This window comes from Python bivittatus, unplaced genomic scaffold (assembly GCF_059951505.1).
Source record: "Python bivittatus isolate LINGU-HERP-01145 unplaced genomic scaffold, Pbiv_v1 ctg000020_np1212, whole genome shotgun sequence".
Lineage (NCBI taxonomy): Eukaryota > Metazoa > Chordata > Lepidosauria > Squamata > Pythonidae > Python > Python bivittatus.
The window spans coordinates 36307702-36331901 of NW_028277030.1; the positions used below are offsets into that span (position 1 = coordinate 36307702).

A 24200-nucleotide genomic window follows, 5' to 3' on the forward strand; every position below is an offset into this window, starting at 1 on the left:
TGTAGAAATCAACATGAGTTGGTATCACCTGTGCTGACAACTGCAAAAAACACATATAGCAAACTTTAATGTGAAGTCTAGATTGGCTTTTTAAATATATCGTTCATAGAAATGAAGTTGGGAGTGAACTTGGGAACTGAATGTTAAACAGGCAGAAAGCAAAGATAAGCCATTCTTGTCCATTACGTATGTTTAGAAAGGGGAATCATAACATGGTAGGCCCTCTTCATTATAGTTAGCATAACATGAAGTTTTAGTAAATAGCTTGATTGAGCCTAGGAAGGTGATACATTCCTTATTTTTATCTGACTTATCAAAAGTTGCCTTGGACAATTCACCATTACCCATCTTGCAGAAGTTAATGGTTAATAATTTGTCATTCCAGCTCTTCATCTAAACACATCTATTTGGAAAATTTCAAAAACCAATCAGTGTAATTCCATTTAAAAAGTATTCATAAAAACTTTCTAAGTGCTGGCACTGGGGATTTGCATACTGTGATAACTATTGCTGTTATGGTTTCATTCTGGCTTGTCACAGTTTGCTTTTCATCTCTTCTGCCAACACTTTTCTCTGTTCTAATGGAGTAAAACAATAATTTGCTCAGTTAACTAAGCATCTGTTGGGGATAGTAATTTCATTTAAACTTCCATTCTTGATCTTGACTTTCTGATATGATCTTTTTATGTCTTCTTCAATGTGTAAACTATAATATAGCAGGTTATTACTGTATGAATACATTCATTCTTTCCTTGTTAACAAGTTAGTAATAGGAATGCATAATTCTAGCAGTGCCTTATTTTTGATGCCAAGAAAGCTTCCTTCTTTCCATCTCTGCTGTTTCCTTTAGCTCTGCAAAGTAAATTAGAGATACAAAGTAGATAGTTCTCAGCAACCTTAGCAAATGACATGAATGAATTCTTCAAATTCTTGGAAGGCTTAATCCAGGAATAAAAAGATATATAAATATATGGTTTAGATACATATAGTATGCAGTTAGCCTTTAGAAACTGGTACCTTATTACCACTGTTCAAGTCATCCTGTAACTATTTTATTTACTGTTTGTTGTTTCAAGCTAGATAAATTTATAACAAACAAATTCATTAAAAGATATGAAACTATTGCTATTCCTAAATAATCAGCTTCTTCAATACATAATTTCCATTAGGATATCTAGACTAGAAAGCTGAAAAAAATCCTAGAAAGTAATGGCAAACCACTTCTACGTTGTTGCCACAAAAACTACATGGACATATTTTATGGTACCAGGAGTCAAGCTCAACTTGGAGACTTTATGTTCACTATGCCAGCTTTTAAAACATTATAGAATCTGGAATACAAGGCATCTGGCATAGTATTTTGTTTCTACTTAGAGAAAACATACTTTTCAACTATCCTACTGTACAATAAAATCTTGATTTAATGTAGTAATATGGTGAAGGGGTGTTCATTAAAGCCAAATGTCCACTAAATCAAAGATTTACCTAATTCTAACAACAGCAATGAGTAAGACAAGTATGGTTGTATCACCCCCTCTCTATCCCCACTTTCCTGCAGCAGCTCCCGGAACAACATGTTCTCAGTACCATTTTTCCCTCCCTGCTTCAGCTGCTACCCCAGCACAACACATCCCAGTGACTCACCTGCCCCACCATCTTCCCAGCACCTGTTGTGCCTCTCCATAGTAATTACCTTTGATGTTCCACCATAGCAAGTCCCTGGAGAGCAGATTTTGCCTGTTAAATAAAAAATCCACTAAATTTGCATTTTCAAATGCAGTACAGTAAATCCATGATTCAAGGGACCTCCAGGGTTTATTGTATTGCGTTTGAAAATGGCATGCCATACCTGTGGTCTGTTCTTGAAATATGTAAGAGAAGTAGTTTTTAAAGCACTCCTTCTAACAACCCTCTTCATTAGCCAGACTAGGTGGGTTCCTAGAGATGATATATAGTTCAGGAAAGCCAGTTTCCCCAGTACATTCAAAACAGATTCAATTCAAGTTAAATATCTGTTTGGCTCTTCTACTTTGTGGTCGAGTTCACAACTGATTATAGCTATAACCTAGTTTAGCTTAGTGAATCCAACCAACTGTGGATTATTAAAACATGATTAAACAAACCTTAGCTTAGTGTGAAGTGCAAAGCAGGCCAATGAATTCATGAGCCTTAAAATATTAAACACTATATTGAAAGTTGCTGTTATGTGTGTTATTTAATTATTTTTGTGCCTTTATATTTTCTAATTAATAAAGGCAATAAACTTTTGCCCAGCAGGTTTTATTAATGGAGTGACTGCCTTGTTGTTTCAGCAGTCTCTTTTGAAATATCTAGATTCTCTGGAACAGCAGGTTTAAGGCATGGCAAGACTTCAAGTCACAAAGGTATGTAACTGATACTATACTATGAGTTATGCCTTACTGATGTGAAACTAGAGTATTGTAATTATTTATGTAGTACATTTCCTCTAACGAGCTCAGTATCTTTTGCATGTATTTTCTGGATGTTTTTCTATTCAGCCAGCTTGTAGGGGTAGATCTTTTAGCTTTGGTCGAGATTCTAAGCCAGCTTTTCCCCACCTGACATCTAGAAATGTTGACAGCACTTCTCATCATCTCATGTACTTTATGGCTATAGAAGTTTCTGTGGAGATTATTGAGTAAGTTCATATAACATGATAAATTTATTGTGATTTGTTTGCCTTTGGCTTAATGTAGCTTGGGAACACAACCAAATTTGAGGCCATATTTTCTGGCTTAAATTGTATCAATCCAGCCTATTATGTTTTATTCTCAAAATCAGTGATACGTGAACCAGAACACTGCCTAATTAGCTTGTGAGATACTTCTATGTCCAGGAAACAGTGTCATGTGATAAAAGAAATATTGGCCTGTTGTTTTATGTTTTCACAGGTGATTAATCACCTTTTGGCTTCTCTTCTTCTTACAGGATGTTAGTATGTCCAGCTTTCCCACAATAAACATGAGATAATTTATTATGGATCCTGATATGATAATGTGCTACCGTTACTGTGGAAAGCACACAGTACACAGATATATATATATACATACACACACACACACTCATATGGGGAAATTAGTGTTCGTGTGGGAATAAATGTACAGCAAATATTTTTGCAGTATAATACGGAGTTTTGAAATATGATTTGCAAACCATAATAGGTTCATACAGCATGCTAATTTATAAACCAGGAGAACCATGTTATGGTTTCATCTATACTTGGAGCGCAGGTTTACCACATTCAAATTTGTATTGACAATAGCATGGAATTTAGTGTTAGGGAAAATGAGTGAGCGCAGGGCCTCTTGCTTTCTCCTTCTCAGATGTAATGTGGAACTCATATTCTCTACATGTTTAGTCTTAGAAAAGCTTGATTGAATTGCCTTGAAAATAGCAACAGTAACTATCACACTTTAGCACCTTCTCTACTTAAGCTGTAATTGCTTAATGACAAATACTACCTCAGTTATTGCCCATTTTTTTATGATTACTTGCTATTTAAGGCAAAACATCTGCTTAATCCTACATTTTAATGCATGTTTTGGTGGCTTATTATTGAAGATATAATCTGAAACATGTCTTCTTACAAAATACTGTGATTAGGAAACCATGCTCTCATTAAATAACTCTGTATTTATCTCTTACAGATAAAGTAAAAAAAAAACTTTCAGAATTCTTTTTTTTAAATAAAAGAAACAGAGCACGCATTCTGAATGTGATTTACAGTATATAGAGGGTATATTTTGAACTCATTTCCAATGACATTGTTCAATATTGTCTTTTCTATCCTAGAAGTTGTACTACTGCTGCTGCTGCTTTTTTGGCTATGCTGTTTGCCAGTACAAAAACATTAAAAGATGGGAAGGATAGCAGGCTAGATTGCAGCATTCCCAACTGGTGCAGCCTTAATGTGCTGGATTACAGTTTCCTTACTCTCTAGCATGTATGGCTAATTTTAGTAGTTTGAGTGAAATGGTTTTTCATGAGGTTCAATACAAATCTGCTTTTTGTGGACAACTATTGAGATATTGAATATCTCTTTTGAGGAGCTTGGGATTGGGCAGTAAATCCAGGTGTGGAGGCTAAATGAATCTACTGGGGCTACAGTACAGACTGTACCATGCATACCCCAAATCCAATGGCAACTGCTTCTGATACAAGATGGATATTTTATCTGTGTAAATCTGGTCATGTTGAGCATGTCATGTTTAATATATGCTCCAGACACCGTCAAAGAGCTATGCTTCCCTGTTTGCAGTTAAACTAGCCACCGATGCAGTAGCATCTGCTAATGATGTCTGATTATAGGTTTTCACTGCAGCAGCTGGAGGTGAAAGCTTTTCTCTACTCTACAGTGATCTGATGAGATTCTCACAGCAGATGTTCTTTAATCTTTCCTGTTCTTGCTGCTCATTCTACATAAAATGGGTAGGAAATAAATCCCTGTCCACAGGAAAATAAAATAAAAACATCGTATTGTAACACATTATTGATTGCATGGAAAGAAGATCCTTGCAGTTACTTTGAAGTGTCTGTAACATAAGCCCCTTGCTTTGCTGACTTCTTCCTTCTTTCTTTTCCTAGTTCACAGTAGCAATGAAGAATAATTCAAAATTGGCCTCTTGAGGGAGTTTTAGGTCACACTGCTGAAAAGCTTTTCTGGGCATAGCTGCTAAAACTAACCTGATGGTAGCAGAATTAGTGCTGGCATTAGCTGAGTTCATTGTTAGATGCTGTTCACTCCTCCTCTTTCCATCTTTGTATTTTGCTAACCCTAATCAGGCCTGAGAATATCTGTCAGAAGACAATTAGATGGGACACACCACAATATTATGAATACTTTATTTGTGCTCTTTTAATGTTAAGGATGAGCTGACCTCAGTCTTGGAAGATCTATTTTTTAAAAAATTAAATGCTGAGATTCACCAACAAAATCCTGGTGCAACAGAAATACATGTATTAAGGAACTTTAGGTACAGGAAATTTTTTATGTCAGGGCAGAAAACATCTTTAGGAATCTGAACACATGTACAAAATGTCTGCCATTGGGGTTGAGCCAATCTTCTCACAAATGGCTATTGTGGTGGGCATGGTCAATCAACAAACAGCCATTTGTCAAAAAGCAAATTGCTAAGGTGCTCTCCCAGGTATTTTCTGTCACCCAAGGTTACATTCTCCATTTGAGGGATAAGTGAGCACATTTTCAAAAATTACTGGGCTGCAATCACCCACACCATATTTTTATTTTCTAAGAATAGTTAGTTTTGGTTTGGGGTTTTGTTTTGTTTTTTTGTTTTGTTTTGAACTGTGATGCGACTATTTTACGGCTTGCAGTATATCTTGCATTTGCTTCCCATCACAAAATGGCAGAAAATTATGTCCCTCATTTTCAGTAGGTTATAGTCAGTGGGGTTTCTGAGACCCACAGAAAGGGAATCCAAAGGTTGCATGTGGACTGTTACCTCAGATTACCCATATCCAGTCTATAACATCTCTAGATGATGCTGCTGTTAAAAATATGGAATGATTGCTGCAAGATAAGGTGGCCAGTAAGATTTAGCTAGAGAGCTGCCTTAAAAGTACTTAAGTGTTCAGAATGATATTTAAAGAACAAACTGAACACTTTCTATATTGCTATTGTGTGCACTTTTAAAGCATATTTGTATTGTTATTGTACTGTTTAACCTGGAATAATTCACTTTGTTTTCATAATCCCATTCTGCACCTTAAATTTATTTATTTTTTATTAGTTCAGTTTCTCCAGCTATCCACTTGTGTAAGACTCTAGGCACCTTACAAGGATTATACCAATATATGCAATAAAACAATGTAGACACAGCTGTGCCAGTGTGGGGGCAGGGAACCACAATCATTAACAATCCAGATAGATTCAGTCATGGGTTTATATAATGCCCTAGCATGTTGCCCAATGAAAGAGACAGTCAGGGCTCTTTTGAAAGATGGCAGGGTCAGGTCTGTATGGATCTCAAGGCAAATGTTACAGAGGATATGTGCTGCAACAGAGAAGGGATATCTCCTGGGTCCCACAAGATGACACTCTTTAATAGATGGGATATGAAGCATGCCAAACTCTTTTGGAACTTATTTAATGGGAAGACACAATTGGAGATAGGTAGTCCTGAAAAGCTGCAGGTCTTACACCATGTATGGCTTTATAGATGATGACCAGCACCTTGATTTGTACCCTAGAGCCAATTGTGCAGCTCCCATAGTAGAGGAGTCACAGTGGTACCTCGGGTCACAAACTTAATTTGTTCCACGACTCTGGTCGTGACCCAAATTGGTCGCGACCCGAATCAAATTTTCCCATAAGGTTCAATGTAAATACGGTTAATCCGTTCTGACCCCTACGAATTTGGTCACCAACCGATTTTGGTCGCGTCCCGAATCAAATTTTCCCATAAGGTTCAATGTAATTATGGTTAATCCGTTCTGAACCATATGTATTTTTTTTTTAAAACCACAAAAATATGAAACAGAATACAGTACAGTGCAGTATGAAGAGAGAGAATACTAACCTTGCTCGAGGCAACTTCTGGCGTGGAGGACAGGAAGGCGGGTGGGGAGGCAGTAATTGCTTGGAGGGAGAGTCCCCCTCCCTACAGGAAGCCATGACCACGTATCATGGCAGGGAAAATGGCTACGGATCCTGTTCATCACCCGATGCGGAGTTCACAGACAGAAGCAAAATTTTGTGAACAGTGCTGTTCGTGACCCGAATTGGTTGTGAACAGAAGCGTTCGTGACCTGAGGTACCACTGTATATGGGTGTACTGAGGTATGCCCATCACTACTCATGCTGCTGCATTTTGGACCATCTATAGCTTCTGACTGATCTTTAAGGACAACCCATATATAACACGTTGTGGTAGCCCACTTGTGGAGTAACCAAGACACAACTGATTATAAGTAGGGCGTCTTGATCCAGGAAATGGTGCAACTGCCACATCAGATGAATCAGCGCAATGGTTTTCCTGGCTACAGCTGCCACCAGCTCCTTGAATGAGTCCAGAAAAAAATCCCAAGTTGCATACCAGTTCAGTCTGGGGAAGTGATATCCCCTCAAGAACTAAAGCTGAAAAATCTCTGGGATCTGTGGTCCATGAATACCAGCCACTTGGTCTTCAACTAAGGTTGAACTTCTCTCCTTCCAGCCTTCAATAGCCTCCAGGCACTGAAATAATACCTAGAATACATTGCTTGGTCAGGCTAGGGGTGAGATATACCCCTAGGCTAGGGTTGGAAACCTATTCGAACGGTCTGCCCCCGGCGACTGATGGACCCGGATGGGTTCCAAAGGGAGCTGGGGGTTGTTCCTGAGGCCTTGCTGCACGGTCCAGCGGAGGCTCTGGCTGCAGCCTGGAATAAGGAGGCAGCTGGGGCCTTGGACAGGATCGCGCCTGTGCGTCCTCTCTTGGCCCATCACCCCCTGTGGTTCACAGAGGAGCTGAGGGAGTTGAAAAGGGCTAAGAGACGTCTAGAGCGTCGCTGGCGGAAAACTCGGGACGAATCAGATCGAACACGGGTTAGAGCTGCAGTTAAGGCCTACCTAGTGGTGGTAAGGGCGGCAAAACGTCAGCATTTCTCCGTGCTTATTGCATCCTCAGAGTGTCGCCCTGCAGCCCTGTTTAGGGTCACCCGGGCCCTCCTGGGAAAAGGGGGGGTGGAGGACCACTTGCAGGGTCGTGCAGAGGAATTTGCTGAACACCTGATGGATAAAATTGCTCAGATCCGTTCTCAGTTGGAAGCCAAGTGTGGAGTAGGTCCAGTGGAGTTGCCCGGGGAGTGTTCTTACCCAGTTATCTGGGAACAGTTTGATCCTGTTGCCCCTGAGGAAGTGGACAGCATCCTCGGGGCTGTCAGTGCAACCACCTGTGGTTTAGATCCTTGTCCCTCCTGGTTAGTTAAAGCTACCAAGGAGGTGACTTTAGGGTGGGTTCTGGCGGTGGTTAATTCATCCTTGCAGGAGGGGGTGTTTCCGAAGCCTTTTAAAGAGGCTTTGGTCCGCCCACTCCTCAAGAAACCATTGCTAGACCCCACCCTCCTGGACAATTTTCGTCCAGTCTCCCACCTTCCCTTTTTAGGAAAGGTGGTAGAAAAGGTGGTCGCGCGGCAGCTTCTGAGGATACTGGAGGAAACGGATTATCTGGACCCCTATCAGTCAGGATTCAGGCCTGGTTATGAGACAGAAACAGCATTGGTCACACTTTTAGATGATCTCTGGCGAGAGCAGGATGGGGGTAGTGCATCCATCTTTGCTTTTCTTGACCTCTCGGCCGCTTTCAATACCATCGACCATGGTATCCTTTTGGGTCGGCTGCAGGAGTTGGGGCTGGGTGGCACAATGTTGTGCTGGTTCAGCTCCTTTCTCCAAGGCCAAACCCAATCGATGTTGATAGGGAGCGAGAGGTCTGGCCCCCAGCCCCTACTTTGTGGGGTGCCACAGGGGTCAGTACTTTCACCGCTCCTATTTAATATCTACATGAAACCGCTGGGTGAGATCATCTGGCACCATGGGGTGAGGTATCATCAGTATGCAGATGATACCCAAATATATATCTCCATCCCAGGTGCTTTAAGTGACGCTGTGACTGCCCTCTCGCAGTGCCTGGAGGCTGTGGGGGCCTGGATGGGGGACAAAAGGCTTCAGCTGAACCCTGGTAAGACGGAGTGGCTGTGGATACAGGGAGCCTCAGGATCTAGGAGTTTGTCATCCTTGGTTCTTGACGGGGTTGCACTGCCCCAGACAGACCCGGTGCGTAATCTGGGGGTTCTCCTGGACTCATGACTCCTGCTCGAAGAGCAGGTGGCAGTCGTGGCTAGGAGGGCCTTTGCACGACTTCGTGTTGTGCGACAGTTACGCCCCTTCCTGGATCAGGAGGGCCTCCGCACAGTCACTCATGCCCTGGTCACCTCCGGGTTGGACTACTGTAATGCGCTCTACATGGGGCTACCCTTGAAGAGTATCTGGAAGCTACAGCTGGTACAGAATGCAGTGGCGCGGACAGTTCTTAATGCCCCTAGGAGGGCACGTATAACACTCCTGTTGCGTGAGCTGCATTGGTTGCCAGTTTGTTTCCGGTCCAATTCAAGGTGTTGGTCATCACCTTTAAAGCCCTTCATGGCATGGGACCAGGTTATCTGAGGAACCGCCTCGCCCCGGTCATCTCAGCCCGCCCCACTCGGTCCAGCAGAAGGGGCAGATTGCAGACCCCACCCGTCAAGGAATTTCGATTGGTGGGGTCTAGGCAGAGAGCCTTTTCTGCTGTAGCGCCTGCCCTATGGAACATCTTGCCGCCTGAGGTGCGGTGTGCCCCCTCCTTCATGGCCTTCAGGAAAGAGATCAAATCCTGGCTCTGCCAGAAGGCTGGGGGCCAGAGGGGGGCCCGCACCTATGGAGATGGCTGGTGGGGTGAGGGATTGTCCCCCCGCCAGCATCTTACAGGTTTTTTAGGGCCAATTATAGGAGGTTTTTAGGCCATTTTTTATATATGTTTTTAACTATTTATAGATTATGTTTGTGTCTGGAGAGTCCTGTGTTTTTTATTATTATTGTGAGCCGCCCAGAGTCACCCATTGGGGGGAGATGGGTGGCATACAAATTCGAAAAATAAATAAATAAAATAAATAAATAAATAAATAAATATACAACAGTGTATCATCAGCATGACTTGTGTTGTTGGATGATCTTACTCAGTGGCTTTGATTGATGAACTGTCCTATGAAGTGGTTTCATACAGACCTAATTTATGCATCATGCTAGGCAGTGATTCATTTAATAAACCACAGTTAGGTCGGTTCACACAGCATGCTGAGCCAAAGCTAAACAAGCCACACGTTTGCCACATTTGTGACCTCAGCGGCTTTGTTTTACTTCTGGGTCCAATTCAGAGTGCTGCTTTTGACCTTTAAAGCCCTTCATGGCATGGGGCCGGGTTACCTGAGGGACCGCCTCTCCCTGATTACATCTGCCCATCCCATCAGATCTGGCAGAGAAGGCATGCTGCGGATCCCGTCTGCTAGAGAATTACATTTGGTAGGTCCCAGAAGATGGGTCTTCTCTGCCGTGGTGCCTTGTGGAATCTTCTACCCCTGGAAGTGAGATTAGCTCCATCCCTCTTAACGTTCCGTAAGTCCCTCAAGACCTGGCTATGTGATCAGGCTTGGGGTTCCCAGGGGACCGGGGAGATTTTACAATGGCTCCCTTATTAATTTTATCCCCTCCTGTTTTCTGTGTTTTTACAGTTTTTTATATATAGTAGTTTTTATGTATTTATTTTTTTTAATTGTTGTACGCTGCCCAGAATCACCTTGTGTGAGATGGGGAGCTATATAAATATGATAAATAAATAAAATTATTGCTTGCTGTGAAGTGTGAATCCAGTTACTTTTACCCATGGCAGTGAGAGCAATATGAAAATGGTATCCATTTGATAGAAGAAATATGTTGATTGATTCTGGAATAACCTACATTGGTATGTTTAAACTGAAGAATTGGGTTCATATTTCTAAGTCATGGTTTAGCCATGATCACAGTAGCTGGTTCACACCTAAGCTACACCCAAATTATATTGTAGCTTAGTATAGTATGTGAACCCAGCTTAATTATGGGAAAATGTGAAGGAAGAAGCGATTCTTCCTTTTATTTTTTCCTAAAAAGGCACTACAGTATACATTTTCCCATAAGCTTATATCAGTCCAGTCCTTTTTTTTAAAAAAAAGGCTTTGCACTGATTATCTTGGAATGTTGCAATAATGACATGGGTGAAAATCTCTACCCCACCTTAATGTTCTTTGTTTGAGTGGAAAAAGTTGATAAAGCAATCTTTTTGTTACTATGTATGTTAAAGGATAAGTTGATTTGACCTTGTGAACTCCTCTAAGTAGGCATAGTAGCATTGCTGCATTGAATACTTGGATGTGGATGGAAAAACTCTGCTGTAGTATTTCATTTAGTACTATAAACAGTTGTCTGCCCCTAAGAAGCAAAAACAGTTATTTTCCTTAGCTTTGTGTTTGGACTTTCCATGCTGGTTTGGTCCCATTTAAATGAAGGAAGAATAAAGGGCTATTTCTATTTTTGATTGACATAAAAAGAAAATCTCAAAAACTAATCCTATCAATACAAGGTGTTAGAGCTTCTTTATTCTCTATGTCCAGCAGTTGAGTTAGAATTTTCCAGCTCACTGAACAGAAATAACCTAAGATAGGTTTGAGAACTGGTTCTCCCTCATAAAGAAAGCTGGTGCTTTTAGTACATAGGTGTGATGAAATATGTATTTCTTTTTAATATGGACTAGCTGTTGCTGTTCTACAGCCCCACAGTTATCCACCTTGCCTTATCAAGAGGAAGCCTACAGTTCCAAGTTACTGATTTTTTTTTCAAAATCCTGTTTCTATCCAGTTCTGTGTCAAAATTTATTTGGCAATTGCTTGCTTGTTACACATCCCTGCAAACTATTAGTCTAATTAGAAAGTAGTATCTTATTTAGTTTTAATACAGATTGAGAAATGGCTTAAGGAGAGGTGGGAGATAGATTCTGTGGTTTCATCAATTGTTTTTAGAATGTAAGGTTCCATATCACATGAGAAAGGAAATGACTGCAAAATCTTGGTCTGCAATTTTTAGGTAAACACAGTGGGAAGTAAATCCCAGTAAAAATTGCAATAGGTGAATAGTGTGTTATGTAAACCCATCTATTATGGTTGTAAGCCATGGTTTATGGCTCAGCCTCTCCAAATCCAGCCAACTGTAATTAGTCAACAATGGCTTAGGGCCATATGTAAATCTACTCAGTTTTTCTCAGCTGATAGAAACAGCTTCTATCAGTAACGGATTGTCTTGTTTCCTTTCTATTCTCTGTATACCTAAAAATTGTTCTGTAGGGTTGACAGACCTTCTGGAGCAGATTTTAGATGATATTAGATTCTACCCAATTAATTCTAGTTATGTGTATAAAATATAGTTAAACAGTTTAACTCATGTTCTAAGATATTAACAGTAGGGCTGCAATGTTTGCAATGATCACTTAATTTAATGGATATTTCCCCAAAATTTCTAATTAATTTGAATGATGTTCCCAGTTATTTATTTACAACAATGTTTTTTATAAAAGCTGCAGATACATTCAGCATTTTAAAACATTTTCCATACTCTCACATAGGAGGAATACCTCTTCTGTGTTGACACTTGATACAGTACATAGCATCATCCTTCCTGCTTCAAAAATGTGGTTGTCCAATTATTTTTGATCACATCAACTGCCAGTACAATTTTCATATGAGTAATGTATGCATTTCTCTAAACGGCTTGTATTCCTATTTAACAGTAGTTATATCTGAAAATCTATCTGGATGACTGAGCAAACAACATTTTACAAGTCCCAACTGATAATTGCACAAAACACTGGCAACATGCTACACAGAGCTGTAAAGAGGTCTGAAATGGGTCGTTCACAGACTGCTGAAGCTGAGCAAAATTCTATGCTGGAAGGGACAAAAGGTTCTACTTAAGTGGTACAGAACCTTTGAGGGTAATGTGCAAGAGTTCTAGGAAAGAAATAGAGGATTCTTTGGGTTTGGAGCAAAAATACATACTTGCCGTAGACCTGTGCATGGCATTTGGAAACGGTGGAGGAAATATTCCTAAGAGAAGTTCCAGATATTTAATAAGATCCAGATCACATAGATAGACATTGTATGTGTGTAAAAGAGTCTCTGCAGTAAGAATACTGTTTGCATCAAATTTTGTGAATGTTACAAGCCTATCTGAGAGAGCTCCTTCTATCTTATAGTGGTTTTTGGATAGACTCCAGAAAATTTATATGCTAGAATAATTTTGGAAATGGTCAGTTTATAGTAGCAGTCTCAAAAGCATCAGGGTGAGATGCCCAGTAGTTGGTTTCTGCAGGAAATTTATGGTGCCAGGATCAGGAACAAGAAAAGGTATTTTCTGCACTCAATTCCAGTGGTGGGAATACCATTTTTACCTCTTCTGCTGTTCCCTTTTTCCCAAGTTTTTGTTAGGTAGAAGCGCTGTTGGAATCTTTCTACTTTTCCGCTATCGAGGAAGACATTTCTTTCTTGGTAGTGGGAAGATTCCCTCATTCTTGGGAAACAAGGATTATTGACCATTTTGTTTCTTAGCTCCAATGAAAGGAGCCTTTTTGTATATTCCCTGAGTTTCCCCACCCCCAAACAGAAAGTAGTGAAAAAGAGGATTTCTGTTTATGCTGCAATTATTCATCTTGGGAAAAACTATACTAAGAAGCAGTATAGACTTTTTTTTTTTTTTTTGCACGATTCTTTCCCTTGCATTGAAAAGTTAATGTTCGAAATCAGTATATTGTATTTCTAGTTTTGCAACACAAAAGAGTAGATATTTGAAGAACTTAGGTATGAAAAAACATCTTAAGTACTGAAAACAAGCGTATTTCATGTCCAATACTGCAGTAGAGAATTATAGTTTTAGAATGGCTAAAACATTAAACTGCTTTAGTTTTCTCTGCATTTTGATGAGAGTTAGTGTGCAATTTGGGAGTCCTCTGGGACTCACAGCTCCTGTGTGAAGAGCAGGTGGCAGCTGTGACAGTTGCTCAGGTTTGTCTTGTGCCCTAATTGTGCCTGTTTCTGGACAGGGAGGCCTTGCTACTGATGACTCATGCCTTAGTCACCTCCTGTTTGGATTACTGTAACTGCTCTACACGGGGCTGCCCTTGAAGAGTATTTGGAAGCTGTAGATGGTCCAGAATGCAGCACCATGGGCAATTTTTGGCATTTCCTGTTATGCTCATATAACATTGTTGCTCTGTGAGCTATACTGGTTCCAGTAGGCATCCAGAAGTGATTCAAGGGGATGGTTATCTCTCATTGCTTTTGCTCAGCCCACCAGACCTAGCAGGGAGGTCACATTCCAGGTGTCTTCCATCAGACAGTGCCATCTTGATGGACCCATGAATTTTGCCTTTTTGGGCCGGCCCCTGCCCTGTGCAACAGCATCCCTCTAGAAATCTAGATGGCCCCAATTCTGTTAGCCTTTCATAAGGCTCTGAAGACCTTACTGTTCCCCTAGACATCTGGACCAGGAGGTTAGGCAAGCTCTCCTGGTAATGCAGTTTGGAGTTCATTGTTTTAACCTTGGGCATCATGGTTACATTATTGTTATTGTTTTGTCTTTATAGACTGCAGAGTCACTGTTGAGAGATGGGAGGCCTTATAAATCATATCAATCAATCAATCAATCAATCAACAAACTATTTTTCAGCCATATAATCACAGCTGTCCTGATCTTTATTGTTTGTGCAAAGCTATCTAGGTTGTAGCATCTAACCGACTTTTGTTGATTCTGTTTTCAAGATAGGAATATTTTGAACATATCCAACATATGGCTTTAAACTTCACTGAGAAATTTCTGTCTCATTGTTTCCTTTTCTTGCCTGCGCTCCTTGAATCTACAGTGTAGCAGTGTTATTTTCTTTATATAGAAAGTACTTTTGAGATTTCTTTCAAAAAGAATATCTAGACACAGTCAGTTAATTTTGGAAAGCAAAGCAAGTCAGATCTGGTTTGTACTTGTATGGAAGATGACTAGGAAATACCAGGATTGTAGATTAGATGGAAAGTTTAAAAAGTAGGAAGTAGGTGGTAAAAAACCACTTTTGCATTTTTGTTAAGAAAACTACAGGGTTATAACCATGAAGTCACCAGGAACTGAGCTTTACTTGATGGAGGCTTAATCTTATTTTATTGTTGGCAATTGCTTTACTTCCTACTGAGACTTTTCTTTGGGCTTATGTGTACGTATATTTATATCTGAATTGTAGTATGCAGTATTAATGCATAAATGTTTGCATAACAGAGTTTTATGCAATGGTTAATGTAAAGTCTTAAATTACATTTTTTCCACAATTGTATCTGCAAAAATCTCCCTTCTTAACTATTCTGTCAAGAAGCTAATCATACTTACTTTAACCTGGCTCACACAGCTAACCATAATTTCTTGAATAAATCACAATTTTCTGGGTTTAGAGATCAGAAACAGGGTCACTCCAAGACAAGAAATTCTCATCTTCCAAGACCTTCAATTTCAGCGAGTTGTGCTGATCATTCTTCAAACTGGCACAATGAGAATAGTACTGTCACTAGGTCTGTATTTTGTGGTTTCAACAACTTGAGATTAAAGAAGCAAAAATAGTTGAAGCTTTGAGCCAAGTAACAAAAACCATAGCAAATATTTCACTGTTGCTGTAATTTTCTTTTGGGTAGTGAGAAGAAATCTCTGCATGTATTGATGAACTTCTAACATATTAGTAGAAAATTCCATTCAGTTACATAAAGGTTGAAATTATAGTAGTAAATTGTATTCTGAATAAGGTAAAAAGAAGATATTTGTCTTTTCCTTTCATTTACTTACCATCAAAATGTAGAATAGTATAGGCTGTTCCTGCTATGAAAGCTTTATTTTGAGCATTTACAGGTAGTCCTTGACTTATGACCATTCAGTCAGTGACTGAAGTTACAACGGCATTGAATGAAGGGACTTATGACTGGCATCCAAAGTTACGGCCATTGCAGTGCCCCCGCAGTCACATAATCAAAATTTGGGTGCTTGGCCCCACCTGCTCTTACAACTGCAGGGGCGCTTCAACTCCCCCCCCACCTGCCTATCCCCCCCCCATCTCTTCCCTTTTTGATGCCCTGCACAGCAGCATTCTTTAGTGGTGGCAGCAGTGCTGGGGCTGAATTAGAGGCCCAGGGCCTTCAGCAGTCTCAGCCAGCCACCACCACCCCAGGCCTCTGCTTCAGTCCCAGCACATATGGCACCACTGCTGAGGAGTGCCACTTCAAGTCCCACACCATGGCAAGCCCCATAGTGCAAAGCCCCAGCTGCTGGCCACTTTGCAGTATGGGAACAGGATGTGTGATTTGGAGAATGGCATGAGCAGCCTCAGGAAGAAGGACTGGCACAATCAGCAGCTGCCTCGCACAAGGCAGGCTGGGTGCGTCTCATCAGGAAGAAGATGGTGAAGGTCAGCTGGGTGCTGGAGCGGGGCAGCTGGAGTTTGGCGCTGTGGCACTGGGGTGGCTGGCTATGGCACAGGGCTTGAGGCACTCCTCAGCAGCGGTGCCAGCTGCGCTGGGACTGAAGTAGAGGCCTCAGGGTGGTGGCGGCCAGCTGAGACCGCTGAAGGTCCCAGGCCTCTAATTCAGCCCCAGTGCTACTGCTGCCACCAAGGAATGCCACTGTGCAGGGTGGCAAAAAGGGCAGAGGTGGGGGGGAGATAGACGGGTGGGGGAGTTGAAGTGAAGGCAAGTGCAACAGGGCAGGAGAAGCATGAGGTATTCACCTAACAACAGCACTGTCCTGGCCTAATGACCATAACTAGGACTACTGGAACTGCTGTCACTAAGCTGTGTGGTCACGTGATGTTTCGCCTAACAACCGCATCGCTTAGCAACAGAAGTTCTGGTCCCAGTTGTGATTGTAAGTCAAAGGCTACCTGTATTATTTTTTCTCAGCAAATATTGGGATATCGTCCCAAACACATTTAGGTAAGATTTAAATTTCCTGGAAAAGAGAAAACTTGCCTCAGTGCCATGGACCATAATATGCAAACTACAAAGGTAGGGAAAAGCAAATAATATTATGTTTTATTATCATTATCATGTTCGATTATCATTCATTATGTTCTAGCATTGTGTGTTCCAAGTCATAGAATATTTTGTTTTTTACTACAATATTTATTTACTATCTCAATCACTGGATTCTGGAACAGCATAAAACCTCATAAAATCAAAGCCCATTCCAGGGTCTTTATAAATTAAAATCTGAAGCATATAAAATTAACTAACCAAAAATGGGAAATCTCCATAGGGCGCTAAGCTGAAACACAAAGGATAATCTATTTCTGTTCAGAGGAGACAGTCCCACTATCATTTCTGTTAACTGAGTTGATTTATTTCTGGCTCAACTGCAGTACATATAAAAACTGCACTTTAAGTAGTTTCTCTTTTGCTTATGCCTGTTTCCCATTGCTGAGGACAGACTGAATGGCATTTTTTTGTATTCCTTGATTTCTCAGCTGGAGGGAATACTGACTGGCTCATGATGCCATCAGCATTTCAAGGGTCAGCAGCAAAGACAGCCACAGGTTAGCTGAGCCCCCTGGAAGAACTGAGGTATGGAAACTGCTGGTACTGAAGCATCCCTAAAATTCTAGATAAGCAAATTACAGAGCTAGTAGGGCTGGTGAATTTAGGATATTGCATGCCTACATTACATTTATGTACATTTGAAAATAAATACACATTTTGTTTACCTTTCTTGACTGACCTCTTTCTAACAGTGCCTGCTGCAATAATAAAATTATAATTCTCAAAGGCTGTTACTTACTATTAGGCAAATCTGCAAAATTTCTGCCATGGAACAGGCAGTATCAAGTCACATGTTACATACTTTATCGTCCTTCACGCATGGCAGTAGTTTCTGTTTCTGATAATTGTATCAATTTATCCTGCAATCCAAGATTGAAATTGTATTTTGCTGCAAATGAGGTCAGAAGCAGGGAGTTGTTGCATTTAAATGGGGGGGGGGAGCACATATGAACTGAGGCTCTTGTTTGCTTGTTCATATAATATACAGTCATAATCTGATGTTGGGTCTCATACCTGAGAATACAGATAGAAACTGATCAGCAGCATGATGTTCTTGTTCATATTAAGATTAGTAGCGATATTTCCTTTGGTTAGTGCTAGAATTAAGTTTTGTTTGTATTGTAAGATTATATAATTAATGGTTTGAGTGTTTCTACTCTTCTGCTGTAGACTGATAGATAATTCAACTGTCAAGAGCTGTTTTTTCCCTTTATAATTATTGTCCTTCATATTAATAGTTACAGCATTGTTTCATACTGATAATTTTTTTAACACTCTAAAATTAAAGGTTGAGATATTATTTACTGCAGCGTCGCTGGGTTAGGATCTGGCAATGCACTGCATTTGCTAAAGTATACTGAATGGTATGAATATCCTGAAATGTGTCTTTTAGAAAATAGGAAAAAAAATTCCCTATGATTAAACCAATAAGTGGCAGATGTGGTTCTAATATTGTAAGAATTGAGAATATCTTTTTTTTTTTTTTTTTAAGCTTGCAGATAATTTAAAATGGTCTGGGTTTGGCATTAGAAATAATATATCCTATATTTTTAGATTTGGCACATAGAAAATTCAAATAAGCAGTTTTGTGGAGGCTGTGAAGGTCTATAATACAGTGTTGAGTGTGCAGTTTCTTAGAATTGTCAGGGGAAAGGATTTGTGAGGGAAGGTCAAGAATCATGGTGATGATCACTTCTGGGGAAGAAATGGCAGACTGAAGACAGCTCTGTGAAAAGCAGAGCCGATGACTGGCGGAATGAAGAGCCAGTAAGTAGACCGGCTCTTCCATAATTCCTCTGGACAAGGAAGGGACTTGAGATCTCCCACAAGTACCCCAGACAGCTGCTCCTCATGAGGAGACTGCAAGAGAGCGGTCTCAGTGGGTTAGGAGCTCTAGGAGACAAGGGAATAGCTATCTTGCTCAAACCATGGTTGGCATCTTTGAAAGGACACTAAGTTTGCATACTTCCTTTTCTAATCACATTCAGAAGTTGCTTGTTAACTGCTTTTCAGCCAATAGGAACCTTTGGATTGACAAGTTTTATAGTGCCAGGTGAGTTTCCTTCAATCCTTAGCAAAGAAGTTTTAAAAATAAGTTTAATTTTTTTTTTTTTGGAGTAAACAACAAAAGGGTGATTAAAACTTTGATTTTAGAAAGTTACAAATGGACTAAGGGTCCAGATAAATTTGAGATAAGATTCTGGAATTAATTATAAAGAATCCTTCCCATGGTAAAATGTTTTTGTTTTGAATTCTTTTTAAAAATAACATAATAAGATAAGAGTTCAAAAAGTGGACACTAGAGGAAACTAAAGATTATAATTAAAGAAGAAGAATACTCAAACTCAGCAAAGTGACAGTCTCTTCAGCCAGTTTGCATTGGTATTTCAGGTCAAGTTTGGGCTAGGGAGGGATATGTCTAGGCAGACATTTAGGAGATACAGCTTCCCAGATACTTTATAAAGATGCCCCTGATGCAATTATGCCTAATATTTACGTATAAGGCACGGTTTTACAGCTGGTGATTTTGGGGACAGAAATTTACTTGGCCTTAATCATTCACATTATCTTTCACATTATCAGAAATATACTGAGAGAATGTACAGTACTGTGAAATTGTACTTCTGGGAGTTTAATAATTCCCTGTAGATTCTTAGCAGTGTAGATTCAGAAACCAATGGACAAATGTCACACTGGTATTCTTGTATAGGTGACTTGATTAACATATTACTGTCATTAATTTAGGCATTTATGTAACTCACCCATTTATGATTGTTTCATTGCATAAAAACCTCAAGAATTGGAAGTGCTTATGTATGAAATCCAATAGTATATCAGTTACATTGGGAATAACTGCAAAATTGTAATTTTACACTGTGTTGCACTGGATTATTTAATTGTTAAAATATTACCACTCATATCTGGAGATGGGAGACCCGCTTTCATGTCTCGGCTAATTTCCATGTTTGAAATAAAATTTGGGGACCCATCCCCCATTATGTTATCTTTCTCTCTCTAGCACAGAGACGTGCACAGAGAGACACGTATATGTTTCTCTATGCAGAGGCAACATGGGGTTTGTTGCAGGCAGGTACTATAATTTTAGCTGTATACTCCTGATGAGCTTCAAGTTCCCAGATTGCAGTTGTGCATTAATGCTTTTCTTCATGGCTTTGGATAGTCCTGAAACTCAGGCTATGAGAGTTATCATTTTGAAGAAATACTAACAGATATAATTATGCTTCAGTCTAAAAAAGATTATCCCTGAGGTTAGTTTGGTTTGTTTTTCATTAATAGAGAGCTCAGCTATTCTCTGTTAGCATCCTATACAGAAAATTCTTTAAGACAAATGATGCATGAGAAAAAAATGACAAAGGTCTATGGTCTGGTTCTGTGATTCTTGCAGTTTGTGATTCTTGCAGTCTTGAGTACCCTATTCATTGTGGGGAGTGAGCTCACGTTTGTGTTATTAAAGCTCCATGGTGCTCCATGTGTGGGCTGTAATAATTGAACAATGTACTGTATGATTTCAAGCATATAGGTGGTGAAAGTGGGTCTGAATCACTCATATAAAATCCAGAGATCAACTGTGTGATCTAAAATCTGTTTGTTGGGTTATATTGCACACATACACATACACACACATCCCACCCCATCCATCCATCCATCCATCCATCCATCCATCCATCCATCCATCCACACACTATATATATATATATATATATATATATATATATATATATATATATCCTTATCTCAATTATAGTCTAAATAAGAATGTCCTAAAATTGTGTAAGCAATGCAGGAATGTTTATTGGCTGTGGGAATGCAAGAAAAGGAGGTGATAATACATCTACATCTATGTCGATTTGTGTCTTTTGGCAACTTGAGATAGTTTACTTATGTATTTATTGAGTTTGTAAGGCCACCCGATTAAAAATTATTCTGGGCAGTATAAAATATTAAAAAGAGATAAAGCCAGCAATTACATGATGGTGACATGGAGAACCAAAATGGCCCAACAGGGTAAGAGCACTCGAAGGACTCTACCAGGTCCTGGGAGGAAAGCCAGGTTTTAAGGACTTTTTAAATTAAAGCAAGAGTAGGAGACATGTGAATGTTAAGGAGGATGCTGTTCCAAAGGTCAGGAGTAGTGACAGAGAAGGCATGCTTCCTGGATCCTGTTAAATGACATTGTCTTAATGATGGGACCCAAAGCATGCTGACTTTTATCAGATTGAACAAAATAAGCAGACACTATGAGAGATAGATGTACAAATGGCATCTTGACAGGCATGGGCAGTGAAGCAGAGTAAATTTTTACCCATGTTCAGATTGCTATCTAACTATCTTTAGTTTTAGTTTCTCACTTTGCCGAGCACTTTATCAACACCAAGTATTCACTACAAAAGAACTATGAGCATTATCTTTCTTTTTAAACACATGTGGTAGGAAATGCATTGCTTTATGGTATACTGTAGTTATACTGTAGTTAGATGAAGATATGCATACAGAGAGATGAAAGTGAGTGATGGCATGAATACACATGTTGGCTAGGTCCCCTGGCAAAATTAAAATTGTTTTTTTTTTCCTGGCCCATCAGATTTCATTGATACAGGTGACTATACAAAAGGTCATAGGATAATGATACCCAATTAACATCTATAATATTGCCTTATATTGATCTTGGAGTTGATTTGTTTTCTCCCAAGCTGAAACATGGGCTGATTATGACAAACTCAATTAACAGGATTAATTAGTTAATATTAATATTAATATTAGTTAATAGCATTAACAGTAATGCTAAATGTTCATTAGTGTGTGACACTTTTCTTGGTCCTTACTAGAACTTCTGGGTTTCCTTCTTCATATGAACCAGCAAAATTACCTAATTTTTTTTGCATGTATTGAATGGAAAATTGTTTTCTTTTTCAGCCTTTTTTTCAACTTGTAAAATTACGAAAACTTGGGCTTAGCGATAATGAAATCCAACGACTTCCGCCAGAGATAGCAAACTTCATGCAGCTGGTAGAACTTGATTTGTCTCGAAATGGTAAGCATGAGTACTTGCAGATCTGCATTAGGATTATTTTACAGCATGGTTCAAAATGAGTCAAACTTAATTATTGCACTATAGAATTAGTTGGCTAAACAGCTTAATATGTCTCTTTTGACTCTTCATTTACTTGGAAAAGTAAATTATTAATGTCCAAATTAAAAACAAGCAAATGAAGGGCTTGGTTAACATGATAGGGTACCATGCTAGCTTGGCATGCAACTTTCCATGTACATACTTTTTCTGTTTCAATAGCTCTTAAGACTGGCCCAAGTCCTGCATTGTGACTGGCTTTTTTATGTTGGCTTAACCATGGCATGTAGAGTTTGACACATATCCACATTATTTGAAGCAATAGCAGTTACTGGAACTTTGCAGTACCGGACAAACTTTATGCTATGCATCCATCTGATTGCCTGGATTCACACTTTGCATAATGGGAGTTGTTTAGTTTTGCCTTGGTGCATGATATTAAGATGGCCATTGTGATTTCTTGTGTCTTGTGAGAACTCAGCCACCTGTGGATTATTTAGTAAACACTGATAAGCATAATGCATGAACCCAGTCAATGTCTAGATTTTGCATAATTTTGCATATTATAATGTAAGGAAGGGGAAAAGCAGCACATAAAATTTATTTTAACTGATCTTTGTAAACAGTATGGGTTAGATGAGCCTATAGTTCAAAAGGGTTTTTTTTTGTTAAAGACTGGTACAAGGTTAAGAATCAAGGAATGGAGAAATGTGCTGATGAACATACCCTGTACATGTTGAAGAAGCCTGATACCGAAAGATATTAATATTAAGTTCCATTGTCATATTCCCCCAGAACACCATGTCTAATAATGTTGTGGTATAGACTGTACAAACTGTACGTTTTCAGGATATACTTTTGAGAAAAAATTGGCAGAGAAATTTCATATTTGTGCTGGGGTCATTTTAAAACATTCACAGTTTCTAAATATATTCTTGAGTATCCTATAACTAAAAGCCTACCCAGATATTACTTAAACCAGATTTCCCCTTCACATTGTACTGCCACATTAAAGGCTGATATCCAGCATATTTAGAGGGTGTTAGATTGGAAAAAGATTGTTTAAAGCAACAGTGAAAGAAGGCAATTAACCTTATCCTGTTGTTTTTAATAACAATTGCAATACCATTTCATTTGACGTTGGTGCCTGCCTCATCTCTGTTGTTACAAGCAGAAAGGTTATACATGAAGGCCTCGCTCTTGGACATCTCTGAAGGAAAGAAGCTGCTCCTTAAATTCTTTGCCGTTATTCAGCATCTCTGATATAGCCTCCTGTTTTGTCCTGACAAGTACCTGCCTAATTTTACATGCATGTTTTATTTTGCTCCTTTTTGCAAGTTTTACATGCATGTTTTATTATCTCCTTTACACTTTGAGTTCAGAAGTATTTGTTCACCACTGGGTGGACAAACTGTGGTCGTAGGCTGCATGCGCTTCTTATTTTCATTAATTTATTAGATTTCTACCCCACCTTTTGTCCAGGAGCTCAAGGTGGCTAATGCAGAGTTTTCTCTTTATTTTATCCCCATAATAACAACCTTATGAGGCAGATGGGCTGAGAATAAGTGGCTGCCTAAAGTCACCCAGTGAATTTCCCTGGCAGAGGACAGACTTCAACCTGAGTTCTTCCCAGTTCTATTCCAGCACTTCAACCACTACATCTCAATGGCTTTCTTGACCTAATTTGAAAAACTCTGAATAACTCTTATTAGTTCAGTAATCTGATAAACTCGAGTCCTTCCCCTGCATCCTGCTGCATGCGTGAGACAAAAGAGACAACATAGTAATAGGAAGAAGCGTCAAAGAATTAGTTCTCTGTCAGTTGCTCACTTCAGCCCTGCCCAGCAAGTAGCTGGCAACAAACAATTAGAACCATCTGTTTAGAAAAATGTCCATTTTTCAAAGAAGTTGTCCTCCTCTGGCCTAGCATGAACATCTCTTCCCAGACCCACTGTATTAGGATGGCTGTTGCATTTCCTTTCGTGATCATCCAGATAGCCTTGATCTGTTTTTATCTTTTATAACTGATCTTACACTTTCTTTGGTCCCTTTTCTTTCCAAGGGTCTAAATTTGGAAAACACCTACCCAAAATTCTGGTTTTATGAGTGCTGGAAGTAGGTTTTGCTAGCTGTTGTGGATATAGCAATATGTGTATCCTATTTATAATGAAATCATCCAACTGGTGATCCTACTGCCATTTTTTAAAAAAAGTGTTGTAGATATTTTACTGGAGAGGCTAAAGGAGCACATTTTAAGCATTGTTGAGTAATGTCCTTTTCGTTGAGCATTTGCTATAATTGTTATCCTCTTTTACTGCTGCAAGCCTCTCCTGTTTTAGGCATTTTTTAAAATGTGGCTGCACTGTAATCTTTCAGTTGCCAACTATTTCATTATAAACTCTTTCATGTGTGCTTG

General features: G+C 39.5%; 1 protein-coding gene across 1 annotated transcript in view; it reads left to right on the forward strand.

Annotated features, from left to right (window-relative positions):
* The window catches only part of LRRC1 (leucine rich repeat containing 1), a 134189-nt gene that overhangs the window by 59883 nt on the left and 50106 nt on the right, over positions 1–24200 (forward strand). Inside the window, exon 9 of the mRNA XM_088137040.1 lies at positions 21631–21748. Coding sequence (XP_087993166.1) covers positions 21631–21748 — 118 coding nt within the window. The remainder of the gene's footprint in view (positions 1–21630; positions 21749–24200) is intronic.